The 13,623-nt window shown below is 33.6% G+C and overlaps 2 protein-coding genes and 1 pseudogene across 3 annotated transcripts; 2 read left to right on the top strand and 1 right to left on the bottom strand.

Annotated features, from left to right (window-relative positions):
• The first annotated feature begins 2,513 nt into the window (after positions 1 to 2,513).
• Positions 2,514 to 2,984, top strand: LOC108194759 (uncharacterized). The gene has a single exon (XM_017361697.1). It carries the CDS (start codon positions 2,514 to 2,516, stop codon positions 2,982 to 2,984), a length of 471 nt encoding a protein of 156 aa, XP_017217186.1.
• A 3,684-nt stretch (positions 2,985 to 6,668) lies between these two features.
• On the top strand, positions 6,669 to 9,617 carry LOC108195512 (guanine nucleotide-binding protein subunit gamma 3). 2 transcript variants are annotated; one of them, XM_017362478.2, is made up of 6 exons: positions 6,669 to 6,823; positions 7,003 to 7,169; positions 8,051 to 8,103; positions 8,247 to 8,291; positions 8,378 to 8,422; positions 9,082 to 9,617. In XM_017362478.2, exons 2-6 carry the CDS (start codon positions 7,032 to 7,034, stop codon positions 9,374 to 9,376), a joined length of 576 nt encoding a protein of 191 aa, XP_017217967.1. In that variant the 5' UTR covers positions 6,669 to 6,823; positions 7,003 to 7,031; the 3' UTR covers positions 9,377 to 9,617. The 2 variants fall into 2 exon arrangements, with proteins under 2 accessions (XP_017217967.1, XP_017217966.1); XM_017362477.2 differs by having other exon boundaries at positions 6,782 to 6,876.
• Positions 9,596 to 13,389, bottom strand: LOC108194758 ((3S,6E)-nerolidol synthase 1-like; annotated as a pseudogene).
• Between the last annotated feature and the right edge of the window lie 234 nt (positions 13,390 to 13,623).

Here is a 13,623-nt window from a genome sequence, read left to right as displayed (position 1 = left end):
TTTTCGATTTTCGATGAATCGGGAATTTTTAGTTAAATCAGGTATAATCGTTGAATCTATAATATATTTTCTAAGGATTTATCGATAATTATCCGGGGTTGTTTTTCATGATACCTCTAGCCAATTATGCACACTAAAAAGATTTAGGAAATTTGTGACTCTGGTCATCCCAATAGGCATCTATATCGCCTAAATAGACAAGATTATGGTCCCAAACAGAGGACAAAGATCCATGTTACCATGACACATGTGCCACGAGTCCTCCATCTTCTGGGAATGAAAGTCACTGCTGCATTTCTCTATCTCATTGTGCCCTCTCTACATATTTATCTATGTCCTCTTCGGCCGTTTGGTTTAGTTTAAAATAAATGCTTCCCGATTAAAATAAAGAAGTGAGAACCAAACGATTAAAATAAAGAAGTGAAGTATCTCACCTTTTAATACTTCTGGACTTTTTACACAAACGATACGAATAAATATTTCTATGTTATAAATCAAGAAGCCGGGTTTAAAAGCCTGGCCAGACACCCCTGTATATCTCACGTCTTCCACATGCTTCCCATTTCTCACAGTCGAACCCATGACCACCCTGCTCGCATGCATGACGTCGGCTTTAATACAATGCAATTAAGAAAGAAAAATACATTACACGGTGTGCTGCTATTTGCTTGAAGAAATAATTAGCATTCCAACTAATTCACTCAATCTTGCTGTTTTCTAATCAGCATTAGTGTGAGGTCCACGACAATCCCATTCCCATTGATAGCTACATCACTCTCATGTATGTCATGTTTATATACCACAATGAAACATTTTAAACGACCTTTGAGTTGTTAGTTTCGGATTATATACTAATTTACCTCTTATATCCGAGCATCGCTGTATGGTAAAACCATAGAGTGCCGTGTGACTTTGGTTTTCATTATACACATATTCCAACCATTATGTCATTATCATGTGTTCTTTATACCGCAAGATGTTAAATTAGCAAAGCACCAGGTCCGACGTAGGTGTCGAGAGTTCAAGTTTCGGTGCTAACACAAATAAGGGATTATGAATAAATAACATAATTGTGAAAATTAAGATAATCACTTAGAACCTCCGCGGGATGTTCTGCATTGAACATGAAAAACAAATGAAGGAGAAAGGAGAGTTGATTGAGCTAGCTCTCGCTAGGAATAAGATGTGAAATACCCTCTAGGCCTCTCTACATGCAATATTTATCACATGCAACAACCCCCAACAACTATAGTCATAGTCATATCCCCTTCAGCCCCTCTCCAATCACTAATTATTGGTCATCTAGCCTAGCATAGTATTAAAATCAAAAATATCATCAAATTCAATGTAATCATACCAAAAAAGTTGACATGCACCACAATTTAAGAAATGGAGATTAATAGGTGGATGTGCTGATTTAGAGCATCTCCAACCATGAAGACCTCTTAGCTAAAAGGTGAGTTGTCATGCCAAAAATAAAAAATTTAGCCAACCACTTCAAAAATTCACACTCCAACCATAGTGACCTGTTGTCTATAAATTTAGCCAACTTCCTATGGATGGCTAAATTTGTCGAACCTCTACAGGTCTGTAAGAAATCTGTAGGAAGATTGCACATCATTTATTACCATATTGAACTGATATATTCTATTTTAACAATCTAAAATATTAATAACATGTTATTTTTAAATTATAGCCAACCAATATAGCCAATACCATTGAAGATAAATGTCTTACAGGTTCAACAAATTTTACATAACGTCTTACAGGTCCAATTTAGCCAACGATTATAGCCAACACCGTTGGAGATGCTCTTAGGATTAATCAGATTATTAATCATAATGATTAAGCACATTAAAATTCGAATATTTATAATATAATAATATTTGATAGATTAGTTTAATTTGTTATCAAACATTTCATCAAAAAAAATTTATAGTGATTAATCAGATCTTAAAAATTGAATTAAAAAATACTCCCTCCATCCTATTTTAAGTGTCCTGTTTGACTTTTGAATGGTCAAATTGACCAAATTGTGACTGAGATTTACACATATAATATAATTTTGAAAAATAAAAAAAATTATGTTATTATAAAGTACATATAATACTATAAAATATAATTTTAGTTTTTCAAAATAATAACGATTTTATTCTTTATGCTTTGTCAAAATTTGATCAATTTGACCGTTGAAAATCAAAACAGGACACTTAGAATGAATAAGATGTTGAGGATAACTTTGTAAGGAATTAATCCGGAATTAATCATTACGGTGATTTCTATGAAGTGGCATAGGATATATATCTCCTTTAGCTAATAATCCGCGACCCCGAAAATAATGGTAATCAACACCAGAGTCCAGAGTCCAGAAGCATGTGCAAACATCGCGGTCTTCTCATTCTCTGTACTAAGAAATAGCCGCGCGTTTTCTTAAAATTCACACACATATCGAAGAAAAATAGTTAAGGTTTCTTCATTTCTTTCGCGTACACAGTCAAATAAATCTTCGAAAAATGAAGAGTATATCATCGGCAACTGAAAAACCAAAAGAGGTGGTAGATTTTTTACGCGGTGTCCAACCAAGCAATCCTGCTCAATCTGAAGTGGAGATGGTGAAATGTGATTCTTGTGGATTTACAGAGGACTGCACTCCAGAGTACATAATTCAAATCCGCGAAAAATATGACGGAAGATGGATTTGTGGCTTGTGTGCGGAGGCTGTGAAAGATCAGGTCTTGAGATCAGATGGAAATATGAGCACTGAAGAAGCTCTGGAAAGGCACATGGCTTTCTGTCTTAACTTCCAATCTTCAAGCCCCCCTTCAAGTACTTTAGAGCACCCGATATTCGCCATGGGAAGAATTCTCAGGAGAAGTTTGGATTCTCCGAAAGGTCTTCAATCGACTCCTAATAGTCCGGTTCAAGGGGATCGTCGTTCTTCGTTGCTTCGTTCCCAGAGTTGTTTCTCTTCTCTGTCTTCATGACCACGAAGATTGAGAAGTGAGATTGGAAGAGAACAATCGTCTTTCAAACACTAGTCAACTGTGGCAAAGAATTATGGAAACTGGTTATGGATGGTGGAAGTTGCATGAATGCGGTTTTATCCTCTACGGTTGAGATATAAAAGCTTCCTGCCGAGACACATCCACGACCATATCATATCGCATGGATCAACAAAACTATATTGGTGTATTACTTAGAACTAGACCAAACACTTTTCTAATCTATTGAATCATGATTACCATGTATCTTACTGGCCTTTTAACCCAGGTAATATTAGAATATGAATTTCAGTTTTTCATATTTTGATCTCGCGGTAAAAGTGGTGGTGTGCAAAAAATCCGAAAAAGCAAAATCCTTTGGCAGTATTTTGGATCTCAAGTATAAAGTTTTCTATTACTAACATTCAGACAATTGTGTTGGCTATTCTCGGCAACTCAAATATCTGTATGACTTCCAACATATACGGTTATAGGTCATGAAATCCAATTCATACATTGCTGTAAGATCATTTCCCATGATTGACACCGTTTATGGATGACAATTTTGACACATAACTAAAAATATTATTTTTTATATTCACACTCTTCCAAATCATTTTTAACATTTTTCTTTCAAAATGCACGTACTCCAATGGTTGACACTCCAAGATGTCAACTTTATCAATAGGAAAATAATATTTTATATATTATTGGGACCACAAATTTATATTTTATGTATTATTGGGACCACAAATCAAGTTGACACCTTGTTATATGGGTTGCCAACTTTTGGCACCCCAAAGCAACTCATTTGGCACCCCAATAGCACTCCAACATCTCCAATGGGGGTGCAAACGAGTGCCGGTCCATGTCATGTCACATGACATTGGCACCCCTCTTGGCACCTCCCATTGGAGATGCTCCAAGAGCAAGTCCAAGAGTGTCCTAGTTCAAGCCCCAAATATAATATAAAATATCATGTCTTAGTGATTTAAGACATACGAAACTAACTTGAACTCCAACAATGTGTCTTATTCTCATAATATGTCTAATATTATATTATTAAAAACTCTCTTTCATCATTAAAGTATAATATAATAGTGGAGAGAGAAAGAGAGTGTTGATGAGAATTTATAATAAAATATAGAATAGGGCGATGAGAGAGGTGCCCAAAAATAAGGCTTGAGGAGATTGTCCTAGTGATATAAGGCATCACTAGGACATTGTTGCATCAAATTTTTTCATAAATTGACTTAAATTATAACTTAGAACATGATATAGAGTATCTCTGAGACTTGCTTTAAGTGAGCAATACTGTAGCACACAAGTCATTCTGAAACACCTCCAACCCGGAAAATCACTCGTTACTAGTGAGTAGCAGTGTTCTAAAAATCCACGATTTAACCGATAAATCCCCGATTAATCCCCTGCAAGGTCGGTCATCGATCCGATTTTTGAAATCCGATTAATCCTTATATATATTTCATAATCGAAGTATATGTGATATATTATTAAAATTAAAATACTATATTACTTTAAATATGAATAATTATAGAGTTTATAAATATAGTAAATATATTAGTTACTAAATAGCTAATATAATAATAACTAAATATTAAATAATATTTTAAAATTAAAATAAATCCGATTTTAATTCCAATTAATCCTTCCGATTAATCCTTGAATCGGTAGCTCAACCGATTAGATCCGATTCCCGATTCCTGTAACACTGGTGAGTAGTGACAAACAAATGCACAAGTACATAATGCCTGAAAAACTAGGTATTATACTCGGTATAAAAATTTATAACCTAGGAGTTAGGGGATGCTGAATCTGAATGATCACTTCTTCCCCAGATACATGAGCAAATAACGGTAACTGCTCCCAAATACATACCTGCTTCGCGTATACATGTCGGAAACTTTAAGCCCCAGTTTCAACAGTTCTTTGATGAAATTTATGATAACTAATAATTGGAGCTTATTCCTCATGAGGGCTTAAAATTTCATATTTGGATCTATGATCAGTTCAATTGGCCAAATTTCAAATGAAATTTATTAATATTTTATCAATTGCTAAACTAAAAAAAATATTTTATTGGAAATGATTTTTAATCTATATTTTAATATGTAATTTTTCAGTTTTTTAAAATAATACATTCATGATTATTATTTTTAGTAAAAAATTAGTCAAAAATACTTTATTATCTACTCTATAACTTTCCTAAAATTCTATATTATATTAATTTACAAGATACTTTCCCAGGTCAACTTACTACCCAAAATAAGTGTGCCCATCTACTGCTTTCTTTTCCATTTTTCACCGAGACTCTCCTTTACTTGACGCAGACCAGTCTTTGGCATCTTTCAAAAGACTTGTCACCACTCACCACTGTGCTCATCAATAATTAACTCCCTTTTCAGCCACATTTAATTATTTACCCACCCTTTCTTTGTATTTGAATAAAAGCAGCACCAATTTTTGTGTACTGCATAAGCCCATTGTTATCTTTAATCTTCTGATTTATTTTTTCAAATTAGATTAGCCCCGAATATATTATATTTATATTTTATTAATATATAAAGATTTGTTTAATAATTAAATATATGATGTATATCAATTCTGAAATAATAATTTTAATCGATATTATATTACCAAAAAGTTTTAAAAAAAAGTTGCTTAATTAGTTACTTTGTGCAAGTACTAAACAAGTGTGTGACCATGTAATTAAATATAAATAAATTTAGTTGAGGGTGTAGATTAAGGATGAGAGAATCACTTAGAAAAGATTAAACATATGTACAAAATAAGAAATTGAAATAAGATATCATTTATTTTATAAGAGATTACAGATAAATTTAGATGACGAGAGCAATGTGAGTTATTTGGAAGAAATAATGATTTTTTAAATACATAAAAAATAATTTAATTTATAGAAAACTAGCTATTTATATCAAATGACAACTCTAAAAAATTTCCTATTAATCATTGATTATTTATTTTTGAGAAATAAAAAGTAGATCCTTAAAATTCTAATGGATTTTCGTAACATATTTATCATGTTTAGGTCATATATATATAACTAATCTAGTGAACGATGTTTTCAAAATCTGCATGATATCCTAAATTATTAGGATAAGAACTTTTATATATACTTATAGAGGATAATTATATTATTGGATTTACTCACGGGTACTTACTTTCTCTCGGTTTGCTGCATCATTTTCAAGAATCTGGTTATTTAATTAACCATCTTTTTTTTATTAGGCGCGAGTTGAAATGGAATTATAAATATTGATTTTCCCATTCTCTCAGCTCTGAGTAAGCGAGTATCCCTAGAAAAGATTCAGTGATTAACTGATTCCTCCGGTACTAGTTTATATCTTGCTTGTTTTGTGCTGCCCATTTCCTTACCTAATCTCACTAGTCATGTTCTGCATTTTTTCTCTACCTACCTCTGCTTCCTCACACTAGTCTTTGCTTAGCTCAACTTCAAAATTCAGATGCAGTTCTGTTCGGCAATTAGTGATAAGAAGTTAATTGTTAACGGATTATAGCTGTTTTGACTAACTGATTCAAATAATTGATCGGAATAATTTATTGAATTAGCTTTTTTGTGACTAATGTTTAGTGAATAACTATTTGATTAATTTTTTCATTTTCAATCTTGTTATCCCAAAAACTCCTCCAGAGTTCAGATGACTTTTTAAAAATTAGTTTTTTGAATTGAGAAAATTATTTCAATCTTCGAATTACCAAACATTAAGATTACCTTATTCACGTAATCAAAATTCTAATATGGCTCAAACCTGACGGGGCCGGCACCTTTTCTTTTTATACAGGTCGCTTGATACTCCTTTTGCTGCAACTCCATAGATTCTGTTTACTTCTTTCGGTACTAAGGATATATATATACATATACATATATATATATATATATATATATATATACATATAATATACATACATATAAATGAACTCCCAGTCTGTCACTAACACATGCATACTTATATGTTAGTAGTGGCTTCAGACATTATTTTGTGAAACAAAATGGATGGTTCCGAGGAAGTAAGTTCCACATTTGCATCACTCCCACCACCACTTCCGAAGTCTCCTCCAGATTTGTTTGGAAAGAGGCGTGAGTTGGCTATGCTTCAAATGCTCGACACACAAATGGCTTCTCTTCAGGTTCTTCACACTCTCATATTTTATTTTACTCATTATTTTACCTTTTATGGCTCCCTGTTTTTCTGATTTAACTTGGGCTAAATTTTACTCATTCTTTGTTTGCTTCATTCTGCTAGTTTTTCTTTTCTCCATGAATGTGTCACAGACTGCCATATTTGAACTCTGGTAACATGGTTTTTACCACATATGGTGCAGAGAAAATGCCCAATTGGAACAAGCAATAATAATGGTTATGTATAAATTAATTATACCTCAGTTTTCTAAGATTTCAATTTTTTACATGTATTCATAAGGAAGGCAGCCTTCTACTTTTGATTTTAGTTCCATTGTTCCTTATCCTTCATCATTACTATTCACATCATTTATTTTCATGCTCTGTTCATTCCAAATGGATGTGTCTGTAAACGAACACTGCATTATAAAAGTCGATCTATGCGTTGGTTTATTTGACGGATCAACTATTTTGATTTGTGATAGTTCTTGCTGCATAAACATTAGCAAATGATTTTTTAAAAGAATTCGTAGTAACAAACTCTATCACTAAATTTGAATTAACAGATCGATAAGGTTCCATATGTGGAGATGCTCTTTATACGTGGTTGGATTCTTTTATTATACTCCCTAGCTACCAGAAAAAGGTCCCATCTTTATTTACTGCTAAGTCTGCTATGCACGTAATACTTTCACCATCCGTTTTAATTCCAGGGCAATTTACACAATAATGCAATTGTGGCATGATAAATAGTAACCACTGAAATTGTTACCTGCATAAGGTTATACCAATAAACTGCCAATAGGGTGGTTGGAAACAAAATCTCTAGTCTTTTGAAATCGACTGTTATCTTGTTGGAGTACTGATTTTGCAACAAATATTTATCCAGGAAGAATTAGAGTCTGTTGGACGCATTCAAACTGCTTCGCTTTCCTGTAAAGAGTATGTATTACTCTTTGGCCACTGGTTCATTTTCCAAGAACTTGTCTTTTTGCACTATAGCCTTCAGATTTAAAGACTAGCAACATATCCAGAATTTTAGTTGCAAGCTAATATACTGTTAACTGGGCTTGGCAATTGGACAGGGTTGCTGATTTTGTGATAGCAAATGCCGATCCTTTAGTAACTGTGTAAGGCGATAATAATTGACTTTATTAATTGAGTATATGGTATAAGTGTTTGATCTTCACCAGTAATTTTTTATTCATGTGCGCAGAAGCCATAAAGTTCGCAGGCCTCACTGGATCTGGAGATGGCTCTGGTACTCTATCATTTCTGAATTTTATTTTGTTTTTTTAAAAATTGTTTTTTCTAGTTCTTGATTGTTTGATGCTCAATCAACATCTTACATGCACAAGTAGGTGTATCCGAGAAAATACCCTTTTTTGTCACTGCATTGAAGTTTCTTTTACTGGTAAAAACTGAGAATCATCTGAGAGAGTAAGAATAAGTAAGAATCTTGCTCATACACCATGTTGATATAACCAACTAGCTATGTATTCACATGTCCTGGACTCTGGTTACTTGAATCTTGGACTTCTAGTCCATCTGATTCTTATTGTAAAGCGGCAGTTGTCGAATATTAGTACTGTAACTTCTCAATATCTTTCCTTGTTTACCTCATGTATGATCTGAGGACTATTGCAGCAATTACCCTTATCAATACACCTTATTTTTCCACATAAGGTTCATAAATTAATCACTTATAATAGCATTAGGCATGATAATTTTAGTTTATAATTCGATTTTTTGATAAATGAATATATTCTTATTATTAGAAATTGAAATCCATTTTAAGTATCTTTATATCTTTCTTTTCTTGTATGAATAGAGGAGGTCTCATGAACTACTACTAAAAACAAACTTTTTGTTGAATTTTTAACTGTTGCATTGTTATACTTAAAATCCTTAAAAATGCAGCGGAAAGTACTCTTGCTTCAACCTATCACGAATATGTTGCTGTTGTGGATGCTTTCTTCATTATAGACAATCAGATTGTTCAACACCGAAGTCTCAGAGTTGCATGAATACCTGTTGGCCATGTTGTGGAAAGAGCTATTGTTGTGATTGCGGATCTCCTTCTTGCCCAGACTGCCCCTGCTCTGGTACTTGTTCTTGCAGCAAGTGCACATGCTGTGGCCTACCTATATGCCCGAAAGTACCACGATGTTCTTGTATTAAAAACTGTTGTTCATCTTGTAGTGTGTCTAGATGAACAATTATATATGTGTATATATGAGGACCAGAAAAACAAATTTCCAATACATTTTCTTTAGCGATTAATAGTAAACCCTTCACCTGTTTAATGACAAGTCCCAGCAGAAAAACATGCTGATCGACCCAATGAGCTCCTTTTTCTTCCTTTTGGGAACTGTAAGGCCTTACGAAATAGAATACAAATTTTATTGTTCAATGTTTGTATTCTTCTTGTGCTTAAACAGGAGTTTGGTCTATGCTCTGAAGCTTTGCCATAATATTGTTTTTCTAGAACAACTGTTGACGTGTATACTCTTCAAAGAGTGGGAGGCTCTGACTCATTGTAAGAGTACATCAACGGCACCATCCTTGCAAGATTCAGAGACCCTTTTATAAACCTTTTTGAATACTGATTTGGCGAAAGGCACTCTTTGTTCAGGCATTTCCATGTCTCTGATATCAACTTACTGACATGTTCTCGGGCATTTTCAATGGTAGCTTCTTTATGTTCTTTCATATAGCAAGCCACATACGATCCGTCTTTGCCATCTTGATTCTCATCCTATAATTTTGTAATTTGAATTCATAAGCCTATATTCTTCACTATATAAAAGTGAGGAAAGTAGATATGTTTTCACCTTGGCACTTCCCAAATCATCCCAAAGACGTAGAATAGCTGCCACATTATAAGATATTAAGCATCTGTCGAATTTCACTGACTCAACCAGTTCTTTGGTTGAACCATCTCCTATGAGAAAGAACATGTGGACGAGGGCGACATGCACCCCTGAACTAGCTATCCCATTCTTCAAGTATTCATCTGCTTCTGGCAAGTGCCTGGAAGCAAACCATTTTGCTTCTTCTAGGAATGCAGTGCATAATCTCGCCCACTACACAATGTCATAATGAGTTATCTGTGTCAATATATATTTGTGGCATCATATTCAGCAGTTAGGAAAACGCTTCATGCACAAAATTGGGTATAAAATCTTTCACAAAATGATTTAATTTAAGTTTTGATTGAAATGAGCCACCTGTATTCACATAAATAACACCAATTAAAACATCCATCTCAATTGTCATGTCATTTTGTACAAAATTTTGTACCCAATTTTGTGCATGTAGCACTATAGTTATTTTACGTGGAAGAATATATACAGTAATGAAGTTTTTGCCAAGTAGTCTCTGGGGTTAAATCCATGTTTCTTGCAGACCTTGTACCCGATTTCATTTGTGATTTCATGCAGCGTTCTAAAACACTTCTTCATATAATCTGGAAGATGCTCACTAGCTGCAATATCCCACCTGTATAAGTTATATTTGAGTATTTTGCTGTCATTAATTTCAATTATGTCTGGGAAGTACCTATTTACAGCTTCAGTGAACAAAGTGAGGTCATCAATCGTTCCATAAACATCAAAAATGTCATCTATCACATAGATAAAAGAAATAGCTTTTGTCAGCTCAATTCTCTCTTCAGATAAACTCGGATCTGTCAGCATGGCCATAGACCATGTAAACCACTTTAATGGTTGGTTCCTGGCATATTTCAATTCGTCTGCCAATCTTAGAGCATTCCACCACCTATTTACATGAATATGAAATCAATAAGTACATAATTAAACTGCATATGAAGTATATATGTCATTCTATCCAAATAAAATCAGTAGCTCAATGATACCTTGAGAATTCACTCAGTTCTCTTGTATATATAGCTTGCATAAAAGCTCGATCCAGATAGGCTAGCTCTTGTAAGGCCTTTCCACACCGGGCTTTGCCACGAATTACATCCTTGATGTAGTGATTCTTTGTGAACCCTGCCAAACTCCTGTGGTGGGGATGAGCTATCGTATTCCTGACAGCGTGTGCTTCATGATGATTCAGAAACTTGATTCTTTCGTTAAGAAGTTGGCAGCTGAAAAATTCGGCTTCATCAAGAACATCTTCATCTTCTATCCTTAGCTGTGAGGCTTCATACAGACTCATCAATGCCTCTGTGCTTTCTCCACTTAGTAGTTTTCTCACTAGCTTCTTCTCCTTGTTCATAAACTTGTCAAAAGCATCTGCATAAATTTTTATCATGCGACCAGTCCGGCAGTGAGGCAAATTAATGGAAGAACACAGTTATCTGTACAATGTAGGTAGCCAATTTGCTTAACCCAATTGTTATAAAGTTATAGCAGTAGGAAATTGGGTTAATTTATCAACTGAGTCACCGATTACAATGACTCAAATATAAGGGGTTAATAATCTATTTGGGCATTCATTTCACACCAATATATCATTCGGGACACTCTCGAATTTTCAGTCTAAACACCGTTTTTCAGAAATTGTATCAGTCTTCAAAATAAATGTTAAATTCAAAAACAAATCGACAGTTTAAGAAGAGTTACTCATAGGGCTTTAACACAGTAGGCTATAGAGATTATGTAGGTACGATTAATTGAATTTCCGCGTCCAAAAAATGGGTAAAATTGATGATGGAAGAGATAGAGTTATGAAGGACCCTAATAATCCATATATAGCCATTTTTTGGATGCAGAAATTCAATTAATCGTACCTACACAATCTCTATAGCCTACTGTATTAAATCTCATGAGTAACGCTTCTCAAACTGTCGATATGTTGTTGAATTAAAATTTTTACTTTTAAGACTGATACAATTTCTGAAAACAGTGTTTCAAATGAGATCGAAATTTCGAGAGCGCCCCGGATGATATATTGATGTGAAGTGAGTGCCCAATCAAATTATTAACCCTTCAAATAAGTCATTCGTTTGAAAATTTGGTCAAAAATATTAATGTATCTTAAGTCAAAATTCGTAAAGTATTATATATTGAGTTCTGCACAATTTTTATGAATGGTATTACTATTACATCCAAATGAAAGATTTCGAGTTCTAATATTTTAATTAATATTTTAGATTTTTAAAAATTTGTCTACTATTTATTTTTATTTAAATCAAATAAAACAATCAAAAAATTAAAAATAAATAGTTGGTAAAAATCTAAAAATCTAATTAACAATATTATCTAAAATAGTAGAATTCGGAACCTTTTATTTGGATGTAATATTTTTCATAAAAAATATGTGAAACTTAATATATAATATTTTTAAGAATTTTGACTAACGATAAAATGATATCTTTCATACAAATTTTCAAATGAGCAACTCATTTAAGTAGTTTTGTAATCAATAACTCACCTAATACATTTGTATGCAGGATTTGATAATTAACCCGTAGAAAATTAGACAAATCAACTTGAATAATTATTGATTCCCGATCAGGAAATGGAAGTAATATTGTCGGAACGACCACATATGTAAAATTCACCAAAATTTCTGGAAAAAACACACACCTGCATGCACATGGTAGTGTTGTTGCCTCAACAGTCGAAAACACAGTGAAGCAAAACAAAGATTCTTGTTGAAAAAACAAGGAGAAATCGCCATATACAGCCTCTCCAGAACTTGTTCGATCTCATCTTTGAAATGATAATCGATCCCTAGCCTTTGAAGAGCATCTATTATTATCAAACTTTGATATGTATCGATTCCAGCTACCTTGTTAGTGGCCTTGAGTTCTTGCCTAACAATGGCCATATTATGCGATTGTTTCAGGTAATGTTCGCTCTGCACCAAAGAGCAGCATTGTAAATATTTGCTTCGTTAATTTTACATTATTATGTTAACAGTACTGCACAACAGGTAATAATATTAACCACAATATTATAATATATCTTACAGTTGTAATCTTTGGCTGTCGGCTGAAATTTGGAGATTGATTCTTGCATACTAAATTGAGGTCTTTGCTGATGCACCAAGTATCTGCTGTGGAGCTAGGCATGGATAGGAATTTCATATTGATGGGCCTTCTTAGATGACTACATTTTCTTTGCAATGGACTAATATAGCAAAAAGTTTTACCAGATTTTAAATCGGCATTTCACAATTGGTGGCCGTGTTAAGTTGCATACTACACAAGTACTTAATTTTGAAATATCCTTAACTTTCCTAAGCCACAAATATTCTTTTGGCAAGCTCTGTTCTAAAAGTCGGTGATTATTCACGATTAATCACTGATTAATCCCTGTTCCGTAGCTCGCTGAACTGATTAAATATCCGATTAATCACCGATCAACCCGATTAATCCCCGATCAATTTAATTAATCTCCGATTAATCCTTGTTCCGTGACTTCACCGATTAAATCTGATTCCCTCTTTTTACAACACTGTTGGCAAGTCGAATCAATAAAAACGTGCTCC

This window comes from Daucus carota, chromosome 7, assembly GCF_001625215.2.
Source record: "Daucus carota subsp. sativus chromosome 7, DH1 v3.0, whole genome shotgun sequence".
In the NCBI taxonomy this organism is placed as follows: Eukaryota; Viridiplantae; Streptophyta; class Magnoliopsida; order Apiales; family Apiaceae; genus Daucus; species Daucus carota.
The sequence above is the reverse complement of the archived record's forward strand: the minus strand, read 5'-3'. Positions and strand labels throughout refer to the sequence as shown.